At 46.1% G+C, this 12173-nt stretch overlaps 1 protein-coding gene across 1 annotated transcript in view; it reads right to left on the minus strand.

Moving 5' to 3' along the window:
* Positions 1-933: 933 nt before the first annotated feature.
* Positions 934-12173, minus strand: part of VOPP1 (VOPP1 WW domain binding protein) — a 110357-nt gene continuing 99117 nt past the window's right edge. The window contains exon 5 of the mRNA XM_042914157.1: positions 934-3545. Coding sequence (XP_042770091.1) covers positions 3355-3545 — 191 coding nt within the window. The 3' untranslated portion in view covers positions 934-3354. The remainder of the gene's footprint in view (positions 3546-12173) is intronic.

A 12173-nucleotide genomic window follows, 5' to 3' on the forward strand; every position in this document is an offset into this window, starting at 1 on the left:
AAACACAGCACCCCGGGCATAGCTGTTCTCCAGAACACCCATCAGGTGCACGCCCTGGCCATGCTTGCCTTCTGCACCTGCTGGCCTTACTGTGGAGTCTCTGTAAAGCTCTCACCTCCCCAGCCACCTTCTCTGAACATTTTCAGCTTCAAGTTTTCTCAACCAATCCTCCCTGCCATCTTCTATTTCAGCAATCACTCAGAATTTCTGTTCTTGTACGTTTTCACCGTGAAAGCCACTACAGGTTTTTTTGAGGTTCAGTGAAATTTGGGAGGAACAGATATAAGTTTGCACTCAGTTTGCATTTCTCAAGTCATGACCTTTGACTTGGAAATAAGGCTGCTTCCAGTTTACTGGGGGAAGTTTGATGACCTGATGAGGTATCCAGGTTAGGTGTGTAAATTAGCCTAGACTTCACCATGAGCAAGCTGCGTGACCTCTTTTGGCTTATTTCCTGTCCTGTTTTCAGACAAAATGCTTCTTTATAAACATCAGCTCAATTAATGATTCATCTAAAATGCAGCTTGCCCGTAGCAACTATATCCTTCCATAGATCTGTGACAGAAATACAGTTTCTGACCCCACAGAGCAGCATCGTTAAAATCAGCTACCTATGGAAAGCAGATCCAGGCCCTTTGGATAACTAACCTTGGTATCACCTGTGAGTTTAGCTCATTAATGCTTCTGCCTTTCCACTTCAGATAATTTTTTCCTTAGATAGATTTTTCAAATATGTTGGTGCACCAAACCTTCCTGAAATGTTCTTTGACAGCATCTAATTTCTGGGGCTCCTGAGGTTGAGTGGGTCACCCACCCCACTCCGCCCCACCCCCACCGGGCTGAAGCAGGACCTTCTGTACGCCCTTCTTCATTAGAAACATCATCTCCACCTGCTTTTCCCCTTCCCAGAAAAACAATCAAAGCACGTGCCCAAATTTATTTTTTATTTTGCATACATAGGAAACAGGACCCTATCAAAAGAGAACAGAAAAGCGAAAGAAGCCAAATGTTGCAGAGAGAACACAAGCACAGATTGGCTCCCGGTTTACTCCTAACCACTGACTCTCTAAGACATCAACACGCCAGGAGCTGGACTCACTCCGGGAGGGGGACACAGTCCACTGACGGCACAGAGGAAATGAGAATGGCCAGGAAATGTCACCACAAGTGGAATTTCTACACACAGTATGGGTGTTCACTGTAGCAGGGTTCTCATCCAGGTTCAAGGGAAAACGAAATTTTTCTTCACAAACACAGAATACAAAGCGGTTGAGCACTACCTAAATCATCCAGTCTCTGAGATCATTTGCTATCAAAAAAGATAAACAAAATTAAGTCATGGATATTTGGGTGCCTATTCAACTGCACCCGGATCCAATTCCAGGGGCATCTCTTACTGTGCTTATTAAAAAAAAAAAAAAGTGAAGGGAGAAATTCAAACTAAAAGTGCAAAACGAATGACCTGGAGGAAGAGGAACCTTCTGGACCCCTGTGGTTGTCCTTGGTTGTAAACGGCAACGTTGTGCTTTGTTGTCTCACTTGAATCCAGGACTCCAGTGTGGGGAGGAACTGCAGTCCGGGACAGGAGTTCGGAGGTCACAGGAGGGTGGCTGAAAGACACCAGCAGCAGCATCTGTGTTTATAAACTGTGTTTCCAACGGTGTTCGTGTGGCTCCAAGCGTTTCCTGTGGAATCCCCTGGGAGGCTGGCAGACTCTCCATCTTTAGAGGGAAGGTAAGTCAGAGCCGTCGCTGCGGCCCCATCCCGATTTCACGCCCTCCCCTGATACAGAGATCCCAGTAGGAAAGGGACTCCTGGTCTGGGGGACTCAGCATCCACTGCAGCGGGATGTTCCCACGCTCAAGTTCAATGAGTAACAAAATTGCTTGAGTTCAATGCGTAACAATTTCGCAAGAGGCTCCAATTAGCTCATTACAAAAATAAGCCCCTGCCCCCCACCCTATCCCACTACTAAACACACACAGGGATCTACCCACCTTGGCTAGGCTGCTCTGCCTTCCTATACACAACCGGTCAGATCTCAATCTGGGTTTAAACGCACTGTCAGCATCACTAACTGCAGAGGAACAGGACCTCCCTGACTAGGGCTACTGTTGGATCCCAGGGTGAGATCTGTTTCTTAGCCAGGATTTGCATTTCCAACCACATCTTCTATTCTAATGTTGATTTAGTTGTCAGTGAGATCTATTCTGTACTTTTTGAAGAGATCTTCCTGCAGTCCTGGGATTTTGCATTCCTCTTTTTTTTCCAGCAAGCTTTCCCCTTGTCAGACACACACTCCTGCTGAGATCAAACAAACCACTGCAGGGGCCTGCTGCCCCAGGCTCAAAACCGCCGGCCAGACCCTGCTGGGATTCCTCTCTCCCAGGGGTTGATGTGACTTCCCAGCCAGATGTGCCTCTCTGCTTTGCAAATGTCCATCACAACCCACTGCCGGGGCTGCCTCGGGGAAGGGTGTGGAGACCTCTGGTCATGACGAAGCCAGAGGGTGGCTGCCGGTCCGAGAAGACACTCTGAGTCTGACCTCAAAGGACAGGACTCTCTCTACAGGAGTGTCCGCAAACTCACTAAAAAACGGGGAAACATTTTATTTCTGCCAAGTCAGACCAAGAGCTCTGGGACATAAAATGCAATGTCCCAGTTTGAGGCAGAGAGAAATTCCTCATAAACTTAAGTAACTTTCCTTAGTCATTTTCAGGTAAGTGTAGACATCCAACTTGGCCGGATTCTGGATCCTGTCATCTTGAGGAAAAGAGCTCTTCCAGCCCTGGCTGTGCAGAAGGGCGGCCTCCCTCATTCTTAGGAAGTGAACGGAGACAGAAAGTGCTAAGAAGTTTCTTCTACACCACAAGTCTAACGGCTTCTTGAAGAGGAAGGCCCACAGGACGAGGGGCTCAAAGAGTGGAGCCTGTGGGGCCTCGTTTCCACGAGCTGCCTGCTGCGTGCCTGGGAGGAAGCTGTCAAGGCTAGCAGCGGTCCCTTCCGTGTGCTCACTTGTGTTCTCCTGCACACACCAGCCCTGCCTTGCCTCATCCTCCTTAGTCTCTTCCCCGAGGATCTAAGGTGTCAACCCTCGGGGACTGTCCACACTCTGCCAGAGCTCAGATTACATCAGAAACAGAAGTAACAGAGGAGACACGGGGTGAATTCAAATATCGGTCCTCCATGGAACACTTGAAAGGGGGCTGTGCTTGATTTGAAGGTATCAAAGAGGAATTTGCCCTTAGTGGCTCAGAAGACAATTCCTGGAAGCAAACGTTGATGGGGACAGAGAGGTGGAGTGACAGTGCCCCTCCCTGTTCCCCTGTGAGGTCGCACAGGCAGGTGACCCTGCTACTTGGCCTTCACCACCTGTTCATATGGGGGCGGGGGTGTATTGCAGTAAGAAGGGGGCGGTGGGTAGGCTGTGCTTCCCTGGGGTGAGTTGGGTTGGGCCTGGAAAGCCATCGCCATAGCATTCCCGGCAGGATTCATCCCTGGTCCTCCAGGGTCCGTGTAATATGGCAGCCCCGGCTGCTGGGCCCCTGAAAAGACAGATGAGCGGATGTGAGACAGCAGAAAAAAAACCCACTGCCCATCACGGCCAGGGCATGGCCAGGGCATGGCCAGGCTGAAGGGGCCACGGAGAACCACCACGCCAACAGTTCACTCGGCTGCCACGTATGGAGGGCTAGCATGCCCAGATATGGGGATAGGTGACAAGCACGAGCCCCGCGCGAGTCCCTGGCCTCATGGCGCTCCTGCTGTCCTGGGGTGCAGATGGATGAAAGGGCACACACAGACTCACCAGGCTGGCTATGCAACAGGACAGACGGTAACGGGATCAGGCATGTTGGGGGTGGGTGGGCCTCCAGTGTCACTAAACCAGAGCCTGAGTGATAAACCAAGGAAGCCCTGCACAGAGCTGGGGAGGCATGTGCTAAAAACTTACCCGCAGACCGCCCCGTGCACACTTTAGAGTCAAGAAAGCCAGGCAAGTAAAGTAGGCCACCTTGCAACTATCTACCACAGGAGGACCCTGGTCTCCTGACTCCTGGCCAGAATTATCGCTGGCAGCTCCACAAACCCCTTGAGAACCCAGTTTGCTGAGGTACATTCTGAAGTGTGGTCTCCATTCCCTTCTGCTGGGTTAACATTTTATCAGGGTGGTGATTACCTGTCATCTGGGTGAGCCCAAGTTCATGGACAGGGAGGCAACCTATGGGAGCAGAAGCCGGAGGGGTGGGTGGATGCATCTACGGAATCTATTTGTCTTTGGCATTGCCGGAAGAGAAGCTCTCCAAGGGCAAGGCTACGGGATGCAGGCCTGGGTGCAGGACACGGTATTGTGGAGAGCGAAGAAGGAGACAAGAGGGAACAATCTGGACACGCTGTCTCAGATCTAGCCGAACTCTCATTTTAATGGGCAGAAATATTTGAGCTGCTGTTGTAGAGTCTATTTTTTAGATATGCTTACGCTGATCATGTTGATAACACTACAGAATACTGAATATATAAATAGAGAAAAAATGTGAGCTTTGGGTATGTCCTGGGCTAGGCTAATTTTGTGGGTAGACTCAGGTCTATTTGAGTTAGGCCTCATTTAAGCCATAAAGATACTGGGAGTGTCAGTGAAGTCATCCCTGTATGCATATTGATTGGGTAGGGCAACCCCCACCCTCCACCTTTCCCCATCCCCCACAAATCTGTCTTGCCACAGTTTAATTGAATAAAGGTCAGATTACTGGGAGGATGCCCAGGGTGTCAGCAGGAGAGCAATAAGTCACAAATGCCACCTTCATCAACTGCCACCTTATCTCACACCTGGATGGTCCAACAGACAGCACCTGCTTCTATCGGTACATCTCCCACATGCTTGGGATGCATTTGTTTACAAGCCCGTGACCAGCCATGACCAAGAGTTTCCCAAGGATAGAGATTATGACTTATTTATCTCTGGATCCCTGTATATTTTATGCAAATAAAAAGTTACTTAAAGATTTTAAAAAGCCAAGCAACTGTTTTGGTTTGGAAAAGACCAGATGAAATTCTTTGACTATGAGAGCAGAAGAGGAGGAGAGAATGGGAGGCTATAGGAAGAAGAGAGCGTTCAGGGGAATGAGTGGTACAGGAGAAGGAGGGGGATACAGGGGAGAGGGTGCAGGGGAAAGTGAGAGTGTAGGAGAGAGGGTTCAGGGCAAGGAGAGGGTGTAGGGGAAAGAGAGCGTTCATGGGAAAGAGAAGGGTCCAGGGGAAAGGGGTGCAGGGGAGAGGGTGCAGAGAAGGAGAGGGTGCAGGGGAAAGAGAAGGTGCAGGGGAAGGGTAAGGCCAATGAAAGCTTCATGCTGGGCCTGCTGGAGCTGAGGCAGCTTCCAGACTCCTGTGTAAAAGTGGGAATAAAAACATAGATTAGGTTACCCCCACCCAGGAAGAGTGCAGGGAGAGAGAAAAGATGGCTGAGAAGAGAACCATAGCAAAGACCAACGTTCAAGACAGAACAGAACACAAAGCATGGAAGGTGGAGGAGAAGGACACAAAGGAGACTGGGGAGAAAGAGCGTCACCCAGTGAAGCCTGGGTTGGGTCATGGCAGCAAAGGGAAAGGAGAATCCTTAAGGAAGAAGTGACTGGTACTTGCCAATAGTGCCTCACAGAGGTCAAAATAAGAACTGCAAATTTTCAGTGGATATGGTTGGTATTTGGGATTTCTCATCAATAGGTAGTTTTAGCACAGTGACAGGCACGAACTGCAGTGGGGAAAAGGCTGTTCAGGGGACGGAAGGAGACGACTAGAGGAGGGGGTGGGTGGTAGCTGACAAGGAAGCAGGAAGAAGAAAGACGTATTTTTAAGGATGGGAAATGCTTGCAGTTGTTTGAAGGGTGTAGGGACACATTTACAGGAAAGAGAAAGGATTTCCAGGAAGAGCATAAGCTCAGTGAAGGCAGGGACCTCATAGGTCTGGTTCAACATTTGCAGCCCACTGCCTAGCAAAGAGCCTAGTGCACAAGAGGGCATGGGTTTGTTCTGTTGAATGTGCAAACAGACCTGTACAGGCAGCAGTTCTGAGAAGGAGCACAGGGGGACCCATGGTTGCGTGGGAAGGAGAAGTGGGGTGCTCCCAGCAGCAAACCTCTATATGCAGTGAACCTGGTGCTAGGTTATTTGAGCAGAGAGATTTCCAAATCCTCAGAGAAGAGATGGCCACAGATGGTAGCAAAATAGTGACAAGGAGTGACAGAGCCCACTGGCATGGAGTTCAATGTGAAAGGGACTTTACAAACAAGGGTGGAAGCCAGGTACCATCTCTTCACCCTATGCAGGTGGGACACGGGAGAAGAGAAATAGCCCTTCAGGACTGAAGGCTCGTGGCAGATGGTGCAGTCAGAGAAAGAAAACATACAGAGAATTCTGTGAAGAAGCTGGAGTTACAGGAAGACTGTTTCTACGCTAGTCGGAGAGGAAAGGATTCAGAGAGGTGAGTTAGACCATGTCAGCCTCATAGCTGCCCCTTCTGTTTCAAGCATCGAGCGTCTGCAATGCCAATGTCTATTACATTTGTATTACATGTATGTACACATGGGTATGCATACATGTTATATGGGTATGGTAGGGGGACAGTAAGGGGACAGAAACGGGATCCGATAGAATTTTATACATATTCTTGAGGACACGGAGGCTCAGGAAGATGAAGTAACTTGCCAAAGCCTCACAGCTGATATTTGGAAGCACCAGGATTGAACACAAGAATGTACTGGAAAGCCTAGTCTCTTTCTGCTGGGACAAGTGTCTCTCACAAGAGGGTGATGAACGGGGGGTTGGAAGTTCAGGCTAGAGAGGGATGGGAAAACCAGAGAAGACTAGTGACCTAACGGGCTTACATTGTGATCTCTATCCTCCAAATCAAGGGCTTGACTAAGAACTGTCATGACACAGGCTTCCCACCTGGGCTGCACTCTGATCCCTGGCACATCGTCTTGTCTCCAGAGAACTGAAGTCACTGCATTCTTTAATGCCATCATCTCTTCCCTCATTGAGAGTCTCAGCACGATTTGAGAAGGGACTCTAGATTCAGCAAAGGTGAGTAAGAATATCTTAAAGACATCAGTTGACAGCAGCTCATCCTAAGTTGAACCATCCCACCTATGCCGAAGGATGGTCTGGTGGCCAAGCCTTCTTAATTAACAGTGATCCTGTCACAAGTCAACTGAGCTGGGCCAATCTTTACTTGAGATGCAGAAGAATCTGGCTGGCAGCAGAGACTGGAGTGAACATGCAGGGAGAGGGGGAGATAGCCTCAGGAAGACCATGTGACCCACGAGATGTAGAAAGCTTACCAGCCCCAGGCTGTCCCAATTCCCAACAGCTTCCACGTGTCTTTGTAATTACCCCCACTTGGAGGTAGCCCTCACGAGTTCCAGGGCTCTTGCCAGCTTTCTCAGTTTAATCAGAGCCCATATCCTGACTTCCTACATCCATCTCCTCAAGGTTTAGGCAGGTCTCTCAAACCTGCCTAAAGAGCAGGCACGCAGTTCAACCTTTCCACTATGACTCAGACTTCCTATATTTATTCCCGCTCTTGGTCGAGGTCGCCATATTCCCCAGTTCACTCACGGGACTATAAGCTAAGTTCCCTTATGAGGGATAACAGACGCTCCATAATCAGGTTCTTACCTACCTCAGTCTTGTTTCTTATCACCCTGCCTTATTCTTCCCTTCCTAACAAGAGTCTGGTTGCTTGTATCCTGCTCACCTCTTCCCTGACCCTCACCAGAGAGCATCTCCTGGCTGTCCCACATGCAGAACACTCCTCCGTCTCCACACCACCCCGATCCTAGCCTCTTGTGCGGCTAAATCCCACTTGTCTTTCAAGTCTCAGACCAGAATCACCAACTCCAGGAAGCTCCATCTCACCGCCTGCCCCTCCCTTTCTGGCTGGATTAGGTACCCTGTCTTCTTTGCCTCCAGAGCAGTGTAATTTTCTGAGCCTCCTGCACATGAGGATAGGCTCATTCATCTTGGAACCCTCAGAGCCCAGAATGGCACTTGCCATGTGATTTTCCGTAAATGTGTGAGATGAACGGCTGAAGAGGGATGACTGGTGCCATAGCTCTGGACTTTGTCCCCACTCTGCTGTGCTGGGCACACTTGGCAGTTTCCTAAGAAACACTTATTTCTGATATGATAGAAAGAAAAGGCTGTCCCAGCTCCGCAAGCCTGCACCAACCCTGCCCATCACTCCTGAGGACAGAGGCATTCAATGATGACCTGAATTCCCTGTCACAGGCCATGGGGCTGCGTCGGGCTGTGTATCTGTGCATCAGGGCCACTCACACTGGAGGATAATAAGAAGCACTGGCAAGTGTGTCCTATGTATTTATTTATTTAAAAAAAAACCTTTTTTAATGTTTATTCACTTTTGAAAGTCAGAGCATGAGCGGGGGAGGGGCAGAGAGAGATGGAGACACAGAATCCAAAGCAGGCTCCAGGTTCTGAGCAGTCAGCACAGAGCCCAACACAGGGCTTGAACCACGAACCGTGAGATGGTGACCTAAGCTGAAGTCAGATGCTTAACCGACTGAGTCACTCAGGTGCCCAAGTGTGTCCAATTTAATTGGCATTTTTTATGTTAACAGTAATAGCTCCTGGATATTGCTGGGAATTAGGACGGGACTGAAATATTGGAGTTGGAGAGGCACTTGGAATATTAAAGAAATAGAACAGATAGAAGGTGGACAAATTATGTATTCGTCAGGAATATGAACCCTTGGGTGAAAACACTTGACAAACACATGGATGGAACATGCTGGAAAGAGTGTGGTGGAGGTGGAAGGGCAGCAGGAACAGAGGATAGACCCTCACTGAGCCGCTAAAGGCTCCCTGGCCGGGTAGCGACGCCAGCAGACATTTGCTAGATCTCTGCTCTTTTGGCTAAAAGAGTGAGTCCTGACAAGACACTGACTTGGTTGACCATTCAGGCTCCCATGGAGAAGAGAAAGTGAGGAGACGGACTCAGTTCTGACTCATCTGCATAAGGGGCAAAAGGAACACTTCACTGCATGTGTGAAAACCAGAGAGAGAAGGCCAGGCAAGAACAGGTATGTGTCCACAGACTTGAGAGAGGTGATTTCAAAAACATTCCCCAAAATGTACTCGCGATTCTGTGGCACATAACTCTGGAACCCAAAGCTCTTTTGGCTAATCAGGGTCCTCTGAGGTTGATGGATTTTTCTATTTCTGTAAAAAACGTCATTGGGATTTTGAAAGGGTTTGCACAGACTCTGTAGAATGCTTTGGGTAGTACTGACATTTCAACAATATTAAGTCTTCCAATCCATGCACGTGGGATCAGTTTCCATTTATGTATGTCTTTTAAAATTTCCTGCAGCAATGTTTGTAGATTCCACTGTACAAGTCTTTCACCTCCTTGGTTAAACTTTCAATTATTTTATGTTTTACTGCTACTGTAAATGGAATTGTTTTTTTTTTTTCATTTCCTTGTCAGATCATTCATTGCTTATGTATAGAAATTTAACTGATTTTTGTGTTGACTTGTTTCCTGATACTTTGATGAATTCATTTATTATACCTAGAAGTTTTTTTTGTCAAATCTTTAGAATTTTCTTTTTTTTTTTATTTTAGAGAGAAAGAGAGTGTGTGAGTGGGGAAGTGGGGCAGAGGGAGGGAGAGAGAGAGAGAGAGAGAGAATCTCCAGCAGGCTCCACACTCAGCATGGAGCCCAACCTGGGGCTCGATCCCATGAGCTGAGCAGTAATCAAGAGTCAGATGCTTGACCAACTGAATCACCCAGACCCAAATCTTTTGAATTTTCTGCATATGAGATCATATCATCTGCAGTTTTCTTTTCTTTATTATTATTTTATTATTATTTTTGTGTGTGTGGTGTCTTTGGTTTTGGTATTGGGGTAATGCTGGCCCTGTAGAATGTATTTGTAAGCTCTCTTTCCTCTTCCATTTTTTGGAATAGTTTGAGGATAGGTATTAAGTCTTCTTTAAATGTTTGGTAGAATTCACCTGTGAGTCCATCGGGTCCTAAGCTTTTATTTGTTGGGAGTTTTTTGATTGATAATTCAAATTCATTATTAGTAATTGGTCTGTTCAGATTTTCTATTTCTTTGTGACTCAGTTTTGGAAGATTATATGTTTCCAGGGGCGCCTGGGTGGCGCAGTCGGTTAAGCGTCCGACTTCAGCCAGGTCACGATCTCGCGGTCCGTGAGTTCGAGCCCCGCGTCAGGCTCTGGGCCGATGGCTCGGAGCCTGGAGCCTGTTTCCGATTCTGTGTCTCCCTCTCTCTCTGACCCTCCCCCGTTCATGCTCTGTCTCTCTCTGTCCCAAAAATAAAAAAAATAAAAAACGTTGAAAAAAAAAAAAAAAAAAAAAAAAAGATTATATGTTTCCAGGAATTTATTCATTTCTTCCAGGTTGTCCAATTTGTTGGCATATGATTTTTTGTAGTATTCTCTTATAACCCTTTGTATTTCTGTAATGTCAGTTGTTACTTCTCCTTTGTTTCTGATTTTATTTATTTGGGTCCTTTCTCTTTTTTTCTTGATGAATCTGGCTGAGGGTTTACCAATTTTATCTTTTCAAAAAAACTGGCTCTTGGTTTCCTTGATTTTTTTTCTATTGTTTTGATGAGGTAGTTTCCTTCTTTAAAAATTTTTTTTAATGTTTATTTATTTTTGAGAGGGGGAGAGGGGCAGAGACATAGGGAGGCACAGAATCCGAAGCGGGCTCCAGGCTCTGAGCTGTCAGCACAGAGCCTGACACAGGGCTCGAACTCACGAACTGTGAGATCATGACTTGAGCCAAAGTCAGATGCTTAACTGACTGAGCCACCCAGGCACCCTGAGGTTATTTCTTTCTATTCCCCGTTTGTTGAGTGTATTTTATCATAAAATGGTGAATTTCATCAAATGCTTTTTCTGCATCAATTGAGATAATCATATATTTTTTTTTCCCTTCATTCTGTTGATGTGGTGTATTATACTGACTGATTTTTTATTAGTTGAACAATCTTTGCAATCCAGGAGTAAGTCCCATTTGGTCATTTAAAAATACTGCTGAATTCTCTCTGCTTGTATTTTGTCATGGGTTTTTTCATCAATGTCTACTGGGGACAATAATCACCTGTAATTTTTTCTTGTAGTGTCTTTGTCTGGCTTTGGTGTCAGGGTTATTAATGCTGGCCTCACAGAATGAGTTAGGAAGAGTTGCTTCCTCTCCAATTTTTGGGAAAGTTTGAGAGAGACTGTTACTGGTTTTTCCTTAAATTTTTGGTAAAAATCACAAGTGAAATCACCAGGTTCAGGGCTTTACTTTGTTGGGAATTTTCTGATTACTGACTCAATTTCCTTCGTAATTATAGGGCTATTCAAATTTTCTATTTGTTTGTGATTTAGTCTTGGTAGGTTGTGTGTTTCTGGAAATATGTTCTTTTTACCAAGCTAATCCTTTTTTTTTTTTTTTTTTGGTGTACAACTGTTCATGGCACTCTCTTATAATCCTTTAATGTCTATAGAAGGTAGAAATGTCCCTACTTTCATTTCTTTCCTCCCTCCCTCCCTTACTTTAAGTAGTCTTCATGCTCAGCACGGAGCCCAGTGAGGCACTTGAACTCAGGACCTGAGATTAAGCTCTGAAATCAAGAGTTGCACACTTAATTGGCCAAGCCACACAGGCACTCCTACACTTTCATCTGATTTTAGTAATTTATGCCTTCTCTTTTTTCTTAGTCCATCTAGCTAAAGGTTTGTCAATTCTATTGATCTTTTTGAAGAACCAATTTTTTATTTATTTGTCCTTTTATTTTTCTTCCTTATTTCATTTAGCTGTTATTTTTATCATTTCCTTTTTTTCTGCTAGTTTTGTGTTTAGTCTGTTCTTCTTTGTCTAGTTCTGTAAGTTATAAATTTAGGTTGCTGAAGTCTTTCTCGCTTTTTAATCTGTGTATAGCTATAAAGTTTCTCTTCCCTTTAGCATCACTTTTGCTGACTCATAAGTTTTGCTGTGTTTTGTTTTTATTTTCATTTGTCTCTAAGTATTTTATAACTTCCCTTGTGATTTCTTCTTTGATCCACTGGTTGTTTAAAAGTGTGTTAATTTCACAATTTTGTGAATATTCCATTTTTCCTTTGGTTAGCAATTTCTAACT

The sequence above is a fragment of the Panthera leo genome, chromosome A2 (assembly GCF_018350215.1).
Source record: "Panthera leo isolate Ple1 chromosome A2, P.leo_Ple1_pat1.1, whole genome shotgun sequence".
Taxonomy (NCBI): Eukaryota; Metazoa; Chordata; class Mammalia; order Carnivora; family Felidae; genus Panthera; species Panthera leo.